This window comes from Myotis yumanensis, unplaced genomic scaffold (assembly GCF_028538775.1).
Source record: "Myotis yumanensis isolate MYYU_CA2020_CCGP unplaced genomic scaffold, mMyoYum1.0.hap1 SCAF_9, whole genome shotgun sequence".
NCBI classification, from domain to species: Eukaryota; Metazoa; Chordata; class Mammalia; order Chiroptera; family Vespertilionidae; genus Myotis; species Myotis yumanensis.
This window is the reverse complement of record NW_027223760.1, coordinates 40,286,692-40,302,266: the sequence shown is the minus strand read 5'-3', so window position 1 is coordinate 40,302,266 and position 15,575 is coordinate 40,286,692. Positions and strand designations below refer to the sequence as shown.

At 33.9% G+C, this 15,575-nt stretch overlaps 1 protein-coding gene across 4 annotated transcripts in view; it reads left to right on the top strand.

Moving 5' to 3' along the window:
• PCLO (piccolo presynaptic cytomatrix protein) overlaps nucleotides 1-15,575 on the top strand; it is a 280,850-nt gene that overhangs the window by 148,194 nt on the left and 117,081 nt on the right. For 3 of the 4 annotated variants that reach the window (XM_070424153.1, XM_070424152.1, XM_070424154.1), the window contains exons 7-8: nucleotides 6,864-9,051; nucleotides 12,843-12,979. In XM_070424153.1, coding sequence (XP_070280254.1) covers nucleotides 6,864-9,051; nucleotides 12,843-12,979 — 2,325 coding nt within the window. Of the gene's footprint in view, nucleotides 1-6,863; nucleotides 9,052-12,842; nucleotides 12,980-13,131; nucleotides 13,885-15,575 lie in introns of those variants that run through there. The other variant, XM_070424156.1, reaches the window with a different exon arrangement.

Genomic DNA, 15,575 nt, shown 5'->3' with positions numbered 1-15,575 from the left:
CAACTTTAAAAAAAATTTTTCACTGAGCTATCAGATAAATGTTTTTGTTTTTTGTAGTTACTGTTCTAATTCTTAAATTATTTTAAGATGGCAAGGATTTCTTGATTTTAAAATTGAGCTTAGCTATTCAACTGACCTCCCTTAGTGATTCTGGTATTTAATTTCTCAAACTAAATAATCGTCCTGTCTTCTTAAGGTTGTACTCTCTTTTTAATTCCACCATTGATTCTTCTTTGAGATTAAAGTAACTGACAACCTTTAACAAAGAACTATCATTTACACAGTTTTTTAACTGGACTGGCAATTTCTTACCTTCTGATTTTTCCTTAGTTATTGCATCTGTGGAATAGTCCCTAAGATTTGTATGAGGCTAGACTATAAAGATTAACTTTCTATACTGAAAGGACTAATTTTCATAGCTATAGGCATCGGTGTTTTTCTTTCTGTTCTCTAATGAAACTATAATTTTATGAACCTGGTTGAATATCTTTTGAGTCTTGTTCATGTTAATCCAGTAGATAAGAATTACGTTATTTAATAAAGGGATTAATGATAGGATCATAAAACAAATTTATAGCAAGACAGAAATATCTAATACATTCCTATCTTTATTCATCTGCTCAGCTTGTAACTATAGACTATCTCTTTTTCTTTCACCCTTTGCCCCAAGAGTTTTCTTTTTCAAGAAACAATTCAAGTCCCAGTTCCTCTAAGAAGCCTGCCTTTTCTATTCAGAGGAAGGCCCTCAGATATGCAGATACTAGCATTTTCTTTATCTATAGATATAATTAAATAATAGATCAAGGGTCTCTTTATGAGGATTTCATCTTATCTATACAACTACCTAAGTGGTTCTCTACCAGTGACTGTTTGGTCTCACACCTCCCCGCCCTCCCCTAGAGAATTTTTATGGTACTTAGTGACATTTGATTTACCTGAGTGGAGGAGGATGTGCTCATGACATCTAGTCTGCAGAGGCTAGAGTTACATCTAAACATCCTACAGTGCACAAAACAGCCACCACCACCCCTAACATAGAATTATTTGGTCAAAAATGTCATTACTGACAAGGCTAAGAAACGTTAATTGCTTACTTCCATTGATTCTGGACTGTGAATAGCCATGGTATGATTACGGATCCCTGACAAATTATAAGACGACTTTTCATTCCTATGGCCAAAGCTATGTTGTTGATTATGTCGTGGGACAATGTAAAGCTTTACTGAAGCCCTACAGATTGCATCTCTTGTTTCTGTGTCATCTACATGCTGCATTATCATTGAAGGAACTTAAATTGGGCAGTCACAATTTTCTCTCTGACAAAGCAACACTGATTGCTATCCACTATACTGCGTTACAAGTCATTGCCAATGATTACACGTTTACATTTTCATGGTTTGCCCTGGCATTTCACATGATATTGGAGTTAATTTGACCAGTATGTAATAGGCAGGATTGCTGTTTCTATCTGTAAAAAAAGAAAATGGATGAGTGGAACTTTTAAAATAGATACAGCTATTCAAGGTATTCTTTATAATTTTTTTTTCGATTTACATTGGATACTCTCTGAATGTGTTTCCATCTCTCAGGTATTAATTCATCACTAGGATGAAGTAAAACCAGATAATCATTGGTATCTCTGTGAAAATTATATTTTATACTGCTCCCTCCACATAGAAAATATTCTCCTGTTTAAGTCCCATCCATTCTTCAAGAACCAGGCTAGTTGTTATGTCTTAATCCATCTTTCCTTCCCTAAACTAAAAGTAAACCCTTCTTATTCTAGATCCCAATACACTCTGTTTATAAAATCTCAAATTCACCTTCTGGCTTGTTATATTGATGATCTTTTAATAGATTATACAATATTTATCTCCATCAAAGTATCTTATTTATTAATAAATCTGTGTGGATTTGTACTATTTGTAAGTGAATCCACAGCTCCATTATCTAAAAGTAAAAGGCTTTCATAAAAATATTTTCTGCTTAACTGAAAGAACAATCTTAAAAATCCAAGATATTTAATCATTATGAATATTGATTTTCAACAGCAGATATAGTTTTCTATATTTATAAAATGAAAAATACATTCCTAAGTCTTTATGTCTCTGAAATTAACAAGAGCTATATTTAGCAAAAGACTGAAGTATTTTCTTCATACAACATTATAAAAAAATTCTAACTTTGTGAGTTCTTTGAAAATAGGTTTTAAGTCCATTTAATCACATGCCTTTTTACTCTATGCCATTAGTATCTAGAACAAAGGATTTTAGAATTATACTTAACAACAACTGGAATAAATTAGTAAGTTGAATTTTGCCATATTTATTATATATAGCAATTGATAAATAATTTTGATCCAGCATCTATTTTTATCTTCTTCACTTTTGGGAGAGGGAGGGAATGGGTATCCTTTAATCATCCTTAGATTGAGTTTAGATTATTTTGCCAGTGAGATAATGCATATATATATATATATATTTGAAGTTCTTAGGATAGTATTACCTTAGCTACTTTTATTAAGAGCCCTGACACCTCAGAACAAGGACAAATTATTTTTCTTTGCATATAAGATTCATGGTTTAAATTGATTCCCCTGAGAAAAATGTGGTTTAAAATAACTTTGACTTTGAGCATGTTTTCATGTCTCTTGGCCTTCCTTATACCCGCTTTAGAAAAGTATTTGGGTCCATTGCCCATTTTTTGATTGGGTTGTTTATCTTCCTTTTGTTAAGTTGTATAAGTTCCCTGTAAATGTTGGAGATTAAAACCCTTATCGGTGATAACATTGGCAAATATGATCTCCCATGCAGTGGGCTTTCTTGTTGTTTTGTTGATGGTTTCTTTTGCAGAGCAGAAGCTTTTTATTTTGATGTAGTCATTGATCATCCGAGAAATGCAAATCAAAATGACAAAGCGGTACCATCTCACACCTGTCACAATGGCTATCATCAACAAATCAACAAATGGCAAGTGCTGGCAAGGATGTGGAGAAAAAGGAACCCTCGTGCACTGCTGGTGGGAATGCAGACTGGTGCAGTCACTGTGGAGAATAGTATGGCGTTTTCTCAAAAAACTAAAAATGGAACTCCCATTTGACCCAGTGATCCCACTTCTAGGAATATATCCCAAGAAACTATAACACTAATCAGAAAGGATATATGCACCCCTATGTTCATAGCAGCACAATTTACCGTAGCTAAGATTTGGAAACAGCCTAAGTGCCCATCAGCAGATGAGTGGATTAAAAATGGTGGTACATCTACACAATGGAATACTACGCTGCTTAAATAGAAGGAATTTTTGCCATTTGCAACAGCATGGATGGAACTGGAGAGCATTATGCTAAGTTAAATAAGCTGGTCAGAGAAAGATAAATATCACATAAAATAAATTTGTACAGCAAAACTTACCTTGGAGTATATTTGCTTGTTATCACAATTACTTCCTAAATACTAAAATTGAAATGAATATTCTTCCAGGCCCCCTTCAAACTCCATCCATTCTATGGTTAAGACTTTCCAGGGTCTGCTATTTGCACAACTATTTGAAAATAATTTAAATTTGCATATGCAGTTATTTATATTTAGTGTGATTTTTTTGTTTGTTTGTTTTCAGATTAAGGGCTCCAGATCTATCTTAAAACATATTTTACCAAGCTGGTCATCAAGGAAAATCTTATTAAACACTAAGATTTTTCTAGATTTTGTTGTCATCTCTAATCATGGTGTTCAACTATATCACCTTTAATCATGACAAACTTTCTTTTATATATCTTTTCTAAGCAATTATATTGCTCTATTTTTAATTTTTTGTTTTGGAGTTCTGTACTCTTATGTTATATTGATTGGATTAGAATTGAATATCCAGCTTAGAAATTTTTTTTTCTTTTTTATTGTTGAAAGTATTACATATGTCTCCTTTTCCTCCGATTGACCACTCCCTGGCTACTCCCACCCCCCTGGACAAGTCCCCAATGCCCCAGTGTCCCTGCCCATTGGTTATGCTAATATGCATACATACAAGTCCTTTGGTTGATCTCTCCCTTCCCCTCTCCTCCCCCCACCTCTTCTGCCTTCCCTCTGAGGTTGGATGGTCTGGTGTTTCTTCGTCTCTGGATCTATTTTTGTTCATCAGTTTATGTTGTCCATTATATTCCACAAATGAGTGAGATCATGTGATATTTATCTTTCTCTGACTGGCTTAGTTCACTTAGCATAATGCTATCCAGGTCCATCCAGGCTGTTGCAAATGGTAAAAGTTCCTTCTTTTTATAGCAGCAAAGTATTCCATTGTGTAGATGTGCCACCATTTTTAATCCACTCATCTGCTGATGGGCACTTAGGTTGTTTCCAGATCTTAGCTATTGTAAATTGTGCTGCTATGAACATAGGGCTGCATATATCCTTTCTGATTGGTGTTTCTGATTTCTTGGGATATAATCCTATAAGTGGGATTACTGGGTCAAATGGGAGTTCCATTTTTAATTTTTTGAGGAAACTCCATACTGTCTTCCACAGTGGCTGCACCAGTCTGCATTCCCACCAGCAGTGCACGGGGTTTCCTTTTTCTCCACATCCTCGCCAACATTTGTCATTTGTTGATTTGTTGATGATAGCCATTGTGACAGGTGTGAGATGGTACCGAATTGTCATTTTGATTTTCATCTCTCGGATGATTAGTGACTTTGAGCATGTTTTCATATGTCTTTCGGCCTTCTGTATGTCCTCTTTCGAAAAGTGTCTAGGTCCTTTGCCTATTTTTTGATTGGATTGTTTATCTTCCTTTTGTTAAGCTGTATGAGTTCCCTGTAAATTTTGGAGGTTAAACCCTTTTCAGAGAAAGCATTGGCAAATATGTTCTCCCATGCAGTGGGCTTTCTTGTTTTGTTGATGTTTCTTTTGCTGTGCAGAAAGAAATTTTTTGTGGTCTTTAAAATCAGTCCTTAAATTATAAGTTGCTAAGACATCACTTTAGATTCTTTATTATTTTAATGTCTGCCCTCTTAGACAGTAAGTAATTTAGACTCTTTACTTTTTTTTAAACTCATTTACTCCTTAAAACAATAATGTAAGGATAAATATTAAACTTCTTTTACATGTAAGAAAACGGAGACCCAGGGAGTTTAAGCAACTTGCTAAAGGTTTCACAGCTTATGAAAGGCAGAGCCAGGATTAAATCAAGCTCTTAGTCACTATGTTATATTCCCTCTCACTTATAAGAAATATGGTGGAGATTTGGAGCCATCTCCCCATTTGTGACTATTTCTATAGTCAGAGTAAAAGCTATTAATGTTGGCAAGTGGAGAACAGCAAAGCTAGTTTGATTTGTGGAGGCTAACTAGGCTAATTCAGTGAGTATGTAACTTCCACCAACCAGTTTTATCTCTTGCTTCCATGACTCACATCCATGGCACACAAAGTATTAATTAACACATGTCATCAATGATTAAATATTTGCAACTCTGGAGGATAATTAGAAATCCCCAGTACCTGGAATGCTTCTTTAATCTAGGATTTCACTAACAAAAGAAAAAGAATTTGACCAAGCCTACTGTCTCTTAAAGTTAAATTAGGAAACAATTCATACATGTGTGAGCAATAGTATCAATTTCTAGTTCACTTTATTAACCATTACTCTTAATTCAATAAATGTTCTTCTTTTGTGGTTCCTCGTGGTTCTATTTTTTCCTATGATTTCATGTATACTCTCATTCTACTCAGGGAATTCTGAGAAATTCACTTCATGACTCAGGACCTTTAAAATTAATCACAGCAAGTTCTTATCTCACTCTTTTATTTTCTCAATCTTTCACTTAACAAATATGTGCACCCATTTAATGGATACCTTCAATTTTTTAAAAATTAATTTTTAAAATGTATATATCTACCCTAGAAATTCTTTTTTATTCTATTTATTTGCTCCATTCCATAGTTACTATCTTTGTTTTATATGCTTTCTCTCTGCATTTAGGTTCATCATTTACTGTTGCATTAATTGATGGGTGTTTATAATCCTCCTATGGAGGAAAGAGAGGAGGAGGTACTGGAAGAGATTAAAGAATTTATATGCATTTATGCATAACCATGGACACAGATAATAGTGCTGTGAAGGCCTGGAGGGGGTAGGTGTGGAGGGGGTAGGTGTGGAGCGGGTAAGTGAGGGAAATAAAGGGGTCATTTATAATACTTTCAACAATAAATGTAGAAAAAGAAAAGAATAATAAAATGGAAAGAAAATAAAAGACCCAAATAGTCACAAAAATATTGAAAGATTAAATGGGAAATTAGTTGATATTACTCTTTCTTGGGGAAAAAAAAGATTAAAGAACTTGAGGGTTTAATTTCAAAACATTTCATGATTAGAATAGAAAAATCAGCTATTCTAGGGAGTAAAAATAGGAATGGAAAGATTGAGGCAAACAACTGAACTTAGTGGCAAATAAGCATTATCTGTAACAAATATAACTTAAACTTTACATAATTAATACAAATATTTTAGAAATACATTCAGAAATAATCTTATATTAAATCGGATGGAAAATCAGTTTTTAGAGTTCTCCTAAGGTTCTAACTAAAATATAAGTCTGCCTAGCAATGAGTTCTGTGCTTGATTTCAAAACTAACTTCTAAAGTTGCAGAAGTTACAGTAATAAAAAGCCAATCTACCAAGAAAGAAAAATGATTTTTCAGTTAATTGCACTTGTGGCTAATACTTAAAATTATATATAAAAATCTTATCATATTATACTGTCATACCTAAAACAAATGAAATCATATTTATTTAAATGTAAAGTATGAAGGTTTTTTATCTTTGATTTTTCCTTGATAATAAAGTACTATATTTTGTTTCTTTAATTATAGACAAAAAGTTCTCAAACCATAACACCCTCTGGCACCCAGAAAAAAGTTAAAAGAACTCTGCCTAACCCACCTCCTGAGGAGACCTCAACAGGGACTCAGTCGACGTACAGCACAATGGGCACCGTTTCCAGGAGAAGGATCTGCAGAACCAACACAATGGCACGAGCCAAGATTCTCCAGGATATAGACCGAGAACTTGATCTTGTAGAGAGAGAGTCTGCAAAACTTAGAAAGAAACAAGCAGAACTTGATGAGGAAGAGAAGGAGATTGATGCCAAGTTACGGTACCTGGAAATGGGAATTAACAGGAGGAAAGAGGCATTGTTAAAGGAGAGAGAAAAGAGAGAGAGAGCCTACCTCCAGGGGGTAGCTGAGGAACGGGATTACATGTCTGACAGTGAGGTGAGCAGCACCAGACCATCCCGAATAGAAAGTCAGCATGGCATAGAGCGACCAAGAACTGCTCCCCAAACTGAATTCAGCCAGTTTATACCCCCACAAACCCAAACAGAATCTCAGCTAGTTCCTCCTACGAGTCCTTATACACAATACCAATACTCGTCTCCTGCTCTTCCTACCCAAGCACCCACCCCATACACGCAGCAATCCCATTTTCAGCAACAAACTTTGTACCACCAGCAAGTTTCACCTTATCAGACTCAGCCAACATTCCAAGCTGTGGCAACGATGTCCTTCACACCTCAAGCTCAACCTACACCAACCCCACAACCTTCTTATCAGTTACCATCACAGATGATGGTGATACAACAAAAGCCACGGCAAACTACATTATATTTGGAGCCCAAGATTACTTCAAACTATGAGGTGATTCGAAACCAACCCCTGATGATAGCACCTGTTTCTACTGATAATACATACGCTGTTTCCCATCTTGGTAGTAAGTACAATACCTTAGACCTGAGAATGGGTTTGGAGGAGAGAAGTAGCATGGCAAGCAGTCCAATATCAAGCATTTCTGCAGATTCTTTTTATGCAGATATTGACCATCATACTTCACGAAATTTTGTCCTAATTGATGACATTGGAGAGATTTCCAAAGGAACAGCAGCATTGACCACTGCATTTAATCTTCATGAAAAGGATCTGTCAAAAACAGACCGCCTCCTTAGAACCACTGAAACACGGAGGTCTCAAGAAGTGACAGATTTCCTAGCACCTTTGCAGACTTCCTCAAGGTTGCATAGTTACGTGAAAGCAGAGGAAGATCCAATGGAGGATCCTTATGAGTTAAAGCTTCTGAAACAGCAGATTAAACAAGAATTCCGTAGAGGGGCAGAGAACTTAGATCACCTTGCTGGTCTTTCCCATTATTACCATGGTGATACTACCTATAGACATTTTCCAAAATCTGAAAAGTACAGCATTAGTAGACTCACACTTGAAAAACAAGCGGCAAAGCAACTACCAGCAGCCATACTCTATCAAAAGCAGTCAAAGCATAAGAAATCACTAATTGACCCTAAAATATCAAAATTTTCACCTATTCAAGAAAGTAGAGACCTTGAACCTGATTATTCAAGCTATATGACTTCCAGCACTTCTTCTATTGGTGGAATTTCTTCCAGAGCAAGGCTGCTTCAAGATGAAATCACTTATGGCCTCAGAAAAAATATTACAGACCAACAAAAATTTGTGGGATCATCTCTTGGCACAGGACTAGGCACATTAGGAAATACCATACGGTCAGCTCTGCAGGATGAAGCGGATAAGCCATACAGTAGTGGCAGCAGGTCCAGACCTTCTTCCAGGCCTTCTTCTGTCTATGGGCTTGATTTATCAATAAAAAGAGATTCTTCCAGTTCTTCTCTAAGACTGAAAGCTCAAGAGGCTGAAGCTCTAGATGTTTCCTTCAGTCACGCATCACCCTCTGGCAGAACTAAGCCTACCAGTTTGCCAATTAGCCAGAGTAGAGGAAGAATACCAATTGTGGCCCAGAATTCTGAAGAAGAAAGTCCACTCAGTCCTGTTGGCCAGCCAATGGGAATGGCCAGGGCTGCAGCTGGACCCCTGCCACCAATATCTGCAGACACCAGAGATCAGTTTGGATCAAGTCACTCATTGCCTGAAGTTCAACAACACATGAGAGAAGAATCACGGACTCGAGGCTATGACCGTGACATAGCGTTCATCATGGATGACTTCCAACATGCCATGTCTGACAGTGAAGGTAAATTGGGCCTCAGAATTCCTTGTTACTCTCAAAACTCAAACTCTCATTTTTCTGCATGTTTAATCTTCCTTCTCTAAGGATGTATTGTACTTTTCTTGGTTTGTCTTTTGCATGTTTACTTCAATTTTATTTTTTGTAAATGGAAATTGTATCTTGTATATAGATTTTATAGCATGCTTTTCTTTATTTCTTTTTAGATTATTCTTTTATTGGTGTTTCTTAATTGCTTGATTTGTTCGATGTCCTCTTTTCCAAAATCATTATCAATAATTGTGTCAATAAAATGGTCATTCTTTAAATTCATAATTGGCTAAATAGTTGGAAATTTTTTGTCTGTTCTTTTCTTTTTAAAATTGTCAGTTTCTTTCAGTTTATGAAATTCTTAAGGTTTCGAGACATTAAGTACTATTCTGCTAGACTTTGTAATAGAAAATTACTTATGTCACATTTGTGAGACTAGTATTTATGAATTCAGATAATGTTCTCATCTAATATTAGTATAATGCAGAATTTTATAATTCTTCTTAAATAAAAGGTTTGTATTTTATCTCTCATTATGAATACCATAATTGCCAAGTCTGTACCTTTGCATTATATACTAGAAAAAGCACAAAATATGACATTGACAATAAATAATCTTATCAGTATATATAAAGTATTTTTTATGTTTACAATTCAAATTTTGTACAATGCTTTTATGAGTTTACCTAGTTGAAGCTGAAACCCTCCAGGTCTACCTGTTTAGTCTTTTCCTTGACTTTGCTTTTTGCATCATCCCTTTTTTTGCCCTAAATTGTTTAACTGGTTTTTCATATTGAATAAGTGATTTAAGGCAAGTACATACCTGACTAAAAACTAGCCTATGGTGTTTTTATTGCTGTTGTTTAATCATATAGAACCATAAATACTTTAGAAAGTTACCTCGTCCAAATCTAATTTTGAAGATGAGGGAGGAGAGGTACAGTGATGTAAAGGGCTTGCTCATACCAAGAGGACTCATGATTCTGGATCACAAGTCCTCTGTGGTTTATTTGAATGTAGGCATGGTTTTGAGTCATGGAAATAAAATATTTTGATCAAATAAAAGTGTATTACTTCATGCCTTTGGAGACTGCAAAGCACTAAGCTAACATGAATATCTCCCCTTTTGAGTCCTACATTTTCTTTGAGAACTCACAGGAAAATATGTTTTCATGAGAAGGATTTTCTTCCTACTTCTAGCCAGCAATATGATTTTAGAAATTCAAATCTAGATTTGAAAAGGACTAAAGTAATCACTGGATCTGGAGGACACACTGCTTTTTCTAGTGAAATTCCAACAACTAATCACTTTCTTCTGTAATGACTATTGTAATGACCAGTTTGAATGAATCTAAATAGAATTAAACTATTCATGTAATAATTGGCTGTGAATAATGTAGATCCCAAAATAGCTTACTTGTATTTTACATTTAAGAATACAAGAAAATATCAATCAGTCTAAAAAAGGGGAATGTTAATCTCTAGCAAATTATTTAAATTAATTTGGAAATGCTATTATAAAATTTAATTTTAAAGTGCAGAACTACCATGGCTAATAATATAATTGTAGTTACAAATAATTAGCATTTATATCTAACTTACTATAAATTATAAAGATAGAATTTAATATGAAAGCAGATTTATTCAATCGGGTTTTTTTCTTGGTGGTTCTATAAATTCCTAAGAAAAGCATGATAGACATCCTAATTTACACATAGAATTATTATAATAAATATCCATCAAAGTATATTATTAGAATTGTAAATAAATTAACAAAATTTGAAGCTGGGATTCTGCCTTATTTGTATAGACACAGCCAAGAAAACATGTTTTAAAGGATTGTATTTCAAATGCAATTAGCAGAATTATATATTCAAGTGAAATCATGTATTGCATTATCCAATATATTCATTTATTAAAAATAGTATAGACTATTTCTTCTTTTCGTAATAAATATAAAATAAATATATAAAAAAGTAAGGTAAAATAGTGTTGATGTTGGGACAATCATAAAATTTTAATCTGATGATTAAATAATGGATTTGTTTTCTATTTGCTTATCAAATTTTATTATGCTAAATATTTTTTCATAAATGTAGTCAATTCATATCTAATTAAAACTATGAAAAACCATAAATATCCAGTAGATTATGAGAAATGATTGTGTAACTATTAATAAAGTCCAAGGGACAATTTAACATTTATTTTAAAACATGCATATTTATAACTAGGATATTTACCTTCTTTCTCTAGTTGATGGCTAATTATTCTGTTTTGTTCATTTCTAAATATTTATTGAATGTTATGACATTTGCAAGGCATTGTTTTTAGTGTTGAGGGAAGGAAATAAAAATCAAGATATGAGCCTTGCCCTTAAGCAGCTTAGAATCTAAGACGGGAGATCAGAGCAGCACATATATAACCACAGATCAGGTACATATCAGTGTATTTCATCAAATCTAAGACTGACTGAACTATGACACATTTCTCATCTGTTTTGTTTTGTTTTTGGAAGAAATCTTGTGGTTAATTACTACCTTTGACCAGGATCACAGGAGGTAGAAGTAAGTAATGGTGTACATGCTGTGGGCTTGCCAGCCCTGCTAGCAAAGAAATAATAAAAATTGCCTTTAAAAAAGTCATGGGAGAAGGTTTTGAAAGAGAAGGCAATCAGGTATGTAGATGTTAAACGAAAGCAACAGTGTGATAGAATTCAACAGTGTGGCATTGTAGAAGCTTAACTTTCCAGAAAGAATAGACTGATATCATCGCCAGCCAATCTTTTAGGATGAGCCCTTGAAAAAGCTGCTCCATCTCCCATTTAGGAAGCAACAAATACTTCCAAAGACTGTTAACTACAGATCTTTTTACCAAGAATAAAACTTTATATGTATAAAGTTAAATTCTGTATATTAGGTAAAATAGAATTTTTGGTCACTAAATAATAGTTTCAAAAAACGTTAGCAGTACTAAGAACTGAAGTAATAATTATGTATGTAAAAATGGTTGTATTTTCAGAAAAGTATTTTAAGATGTCAAGTTTTGTTACATTATAAGTACAAAAGAAAGTCAAATTAACTCTTCAATTTAATTCCTAGATCTCATAGAAAATAATTGTTTTATTTTTAATAAAAAAATTCTAAATGACATATTTTTTTTGCTATTAGGCTACCAGATGATTATGGCACATATGTTCCCAGCAATAATATCTGAAATCCTTGTAGAAATAATGCTTTCTTTTATTTATGAATGTCATAAAAACAATGTTTTCAAAAAATACTCACTTGATATTCAAAGCCAGCAGCCACATCAATATATGTACTTGTTTGATGGGATAGTGGGAAAGTGACAAAATCTTCTGTATTTGAGGAATACATTTTCCTTAGACTAGAGATGGGCGATGGGAGGAGGTGAAGAGGTTGGAACTAATGGTTGAATAAAATGACTTCTAAGGAATGTTCACTTCTTCCTTTATTTATTTCAATTACTCTCTAAATTTTTTTTCCTTATTTAAAATCCACCTTTGTTTTGTTTTCTTTGGCTCTGAGAGGTTGCACAGGTGTGTAGATGATCTTTTTTCTAGGTTATTCCATGACACATATTTTTAAAACATAGTATTGGGGATGGTTTTGCTCCATTTGGAGCTGTATTTGAAATGCATGAATGGTTAACAAGCCTGGTGCATGTTGTACTTCAGAACATCCATTGCCCTATATCATTTGTATTAGTTGGGGTTACAATGTTTGATATTTCCTTGGTCCCCAAAGCCTACCATCTGCGTCGTGAAGAAACAGATTGGTTTGACAAACCCAGGGAGTCCCGTTTGGAAAATGGACATGGTCTGGATCGAAAACTGCCAGAAAGATTGGTCCACTCTAGACCACTCAGTCAACATCAAGAGCAAGTAAGTACTATATTGAGCAATCGCTTTGAGATTTATACCGCCCCCCCCCAAAAAAAAATTCACCCTAGAATAGTCATAGTTATACTAAAATGCATGAAATTTCCATCATTAAAGTTCACAATTTTGAAGTAGTATGTACTTTACTTTTTCAGCCACAACTGACCTTGCAGCATAGCTGTGATTCTTCTACCAGGCAATTTAAGTGATTCATCCCTCCAACAGATACCATTTGTACATCATACCCAACACTGTACAAGGAGAATACCTAAAGCTCCTAAAGAACTTACAGAATAGGGGGTGAAATAGATTTGGGTACTTTCAATATTTTCCAATAGCAGTGTGTTCAGATTTTATGAATAGCAAATAAGATGACCAAACCAAGTTAGCTGGGGACAGGGAAGGCTTCCCTTGGGGAATGAAGGAAACATATTTTAGAATGTATTGAATGGAAGTGTTTTGTATTCATTTTTGTATTTTATTATCAGAACTCACATAAAGTAGGTGTTATTAATTAATATCTAGTTATAGGTAAAGAAACTGAAATGTAGAGATAAATTTCACAATTAGCGAAATAGGATTCCAAAAGGAAGTTATTCACTTTAGAATAAATGATGTAATATTTGGGTTAGATTTTGAAAGATACATAGGAGATCAGCAGTTGAATAAATTGAGAAAGATTTCTCTAGTAAGCCAAGTGGCTTTCAATGGTTGCCTAACAGATCAGATATTTGCAGGCTGTTACTCATAATCATTAAAACAATCACAAAAGAGGTACTTATTTTACATACATTAGCTCCCAAATCATCCTGTCTGATTCATTTATGCAGAAGACAACTATGATTTAAACAACAAAAAAGAACCATATGAAATTACTATAATTTATCTCAGTGTCACATTAAGGTATAAAAGAAAAGATTTTTGCATGAACAATAAGTACTGTCCAAAAGATAATATTTATATGCTTAGATTTGGTTTCCTTCTAAGCAATTTCTGTTTTCATGGACATATTTCTAGCTGTTAAGTAGAATTTTCTTTTATCAGAATTTTCATGTGTTTTCTTTTCCTATATGCTATTACATTTTCTAGAAATTTTGGGATACTTCTCTCTGTGTTGCAAATATTCCTTCTTTTTAATTTTTGATATCTTTAATAAGTTTTGGTTTAGGGGTATGTTACCTCTGTGCACATATTAATAAATTATCAGACTATTATAGATTTATATTTTTCTTAGCTTATCTTGAATTGTATTTATAGTTGTATTTCAATCTCATCAAATAGATCTGGATGGGGAGTAATAAAAATTAATAAAATCATTCTCAGTATGTTTTCAAAATGTGAATTTACATGTTTTCATCTATAGTTACTAAATTAATAAATTTGTAAGCTAAAATTAATTTCAATAAATGTACTTTAAGAATCTCTTCATAATTATTATGCCTTTCCTATCACCATTTGTTTCTTTGAAGTTTAGCATTTCCCACAAACCTAGATCAAGTCACTGAAAGCAAAAATCCTAATGAGATGAAATACATAAACTGGAAAGGTAAAAAAAAAAATAGTGGCTTTCATATAGTTATTTCCTGACACTACTGTTTTCATATATACTCAGAATAGTCTTGTCCAACTTATTTATTCAACTAATATTTTTGGAGAACACATTTTAAGAAATCTGTGTCCACCTCAAAAAAATATTTTCTAAAATTCCTTTCTAATGTCTGTAGATAAAACATTAATATCCCTAATGACACTTTTACTCCTCATTTTGTTACTAGCAATCTATAGATTTATGAGTTTGATCCACTGAGCATGTAGTACATTTTATATATAAAAGCCTAAGCGACCGTTACAACCCGTCAACCAGCCGGTGGCTATAACATGCACTGACCATGATGGGGTAGATACTTAACACAGGAGCTGCCCCCTGGTGGTCAGTGCACTCCCACAGCCAACCTCCTGCAGCCAGCCAACCTCCTGCGGTTCCTCTCCCTGGCCGGCCTGATCAGCCGGATCGGCCCCAACCGGGACTGGGTGAGACATCTCCAATCAGTTGGGAGGGACCCCACCTGTGCACAAATTTGTGCACTGGGCCTCTAGTGTTTAAATAGTATAAGTGGAGACCAATATAACCCCCAAATTTAAGAATCACTTAATGAATTTCTTGTGTTTTTTAATAAAGTAGAAAATGTAAGGATCCCTGTTTGGACTATAGCTAGGTAAGCATAATAGATTAATGTGTAATTTTTTTGCTAAGTTATATTTTATATTTTTATAATTTTATATGTTCATTTTGATATCTAATATGCAAAAAGAAAACTAAATGTATTTATCAAAATTGCAAATATATAGAATTATAAACTAGTTATAAAGTGAACAACCATATAACCACCACACAGATAAAGAAAGCGAACATTGCCTGCCTTTGGAAATCCCAATGTGCCCCTTCCAGATTGCAATATTCAACACCCCCCCCCGCAAAAAAAAATAACACACAACTATGTTGACTTATGTAACAATAATTTCTTTGTTTTTCTTTATAGTTTTTTCCTAAATAGAAGCTACCTAAAAGACAACATATCTTATTATTACAGTCATATAA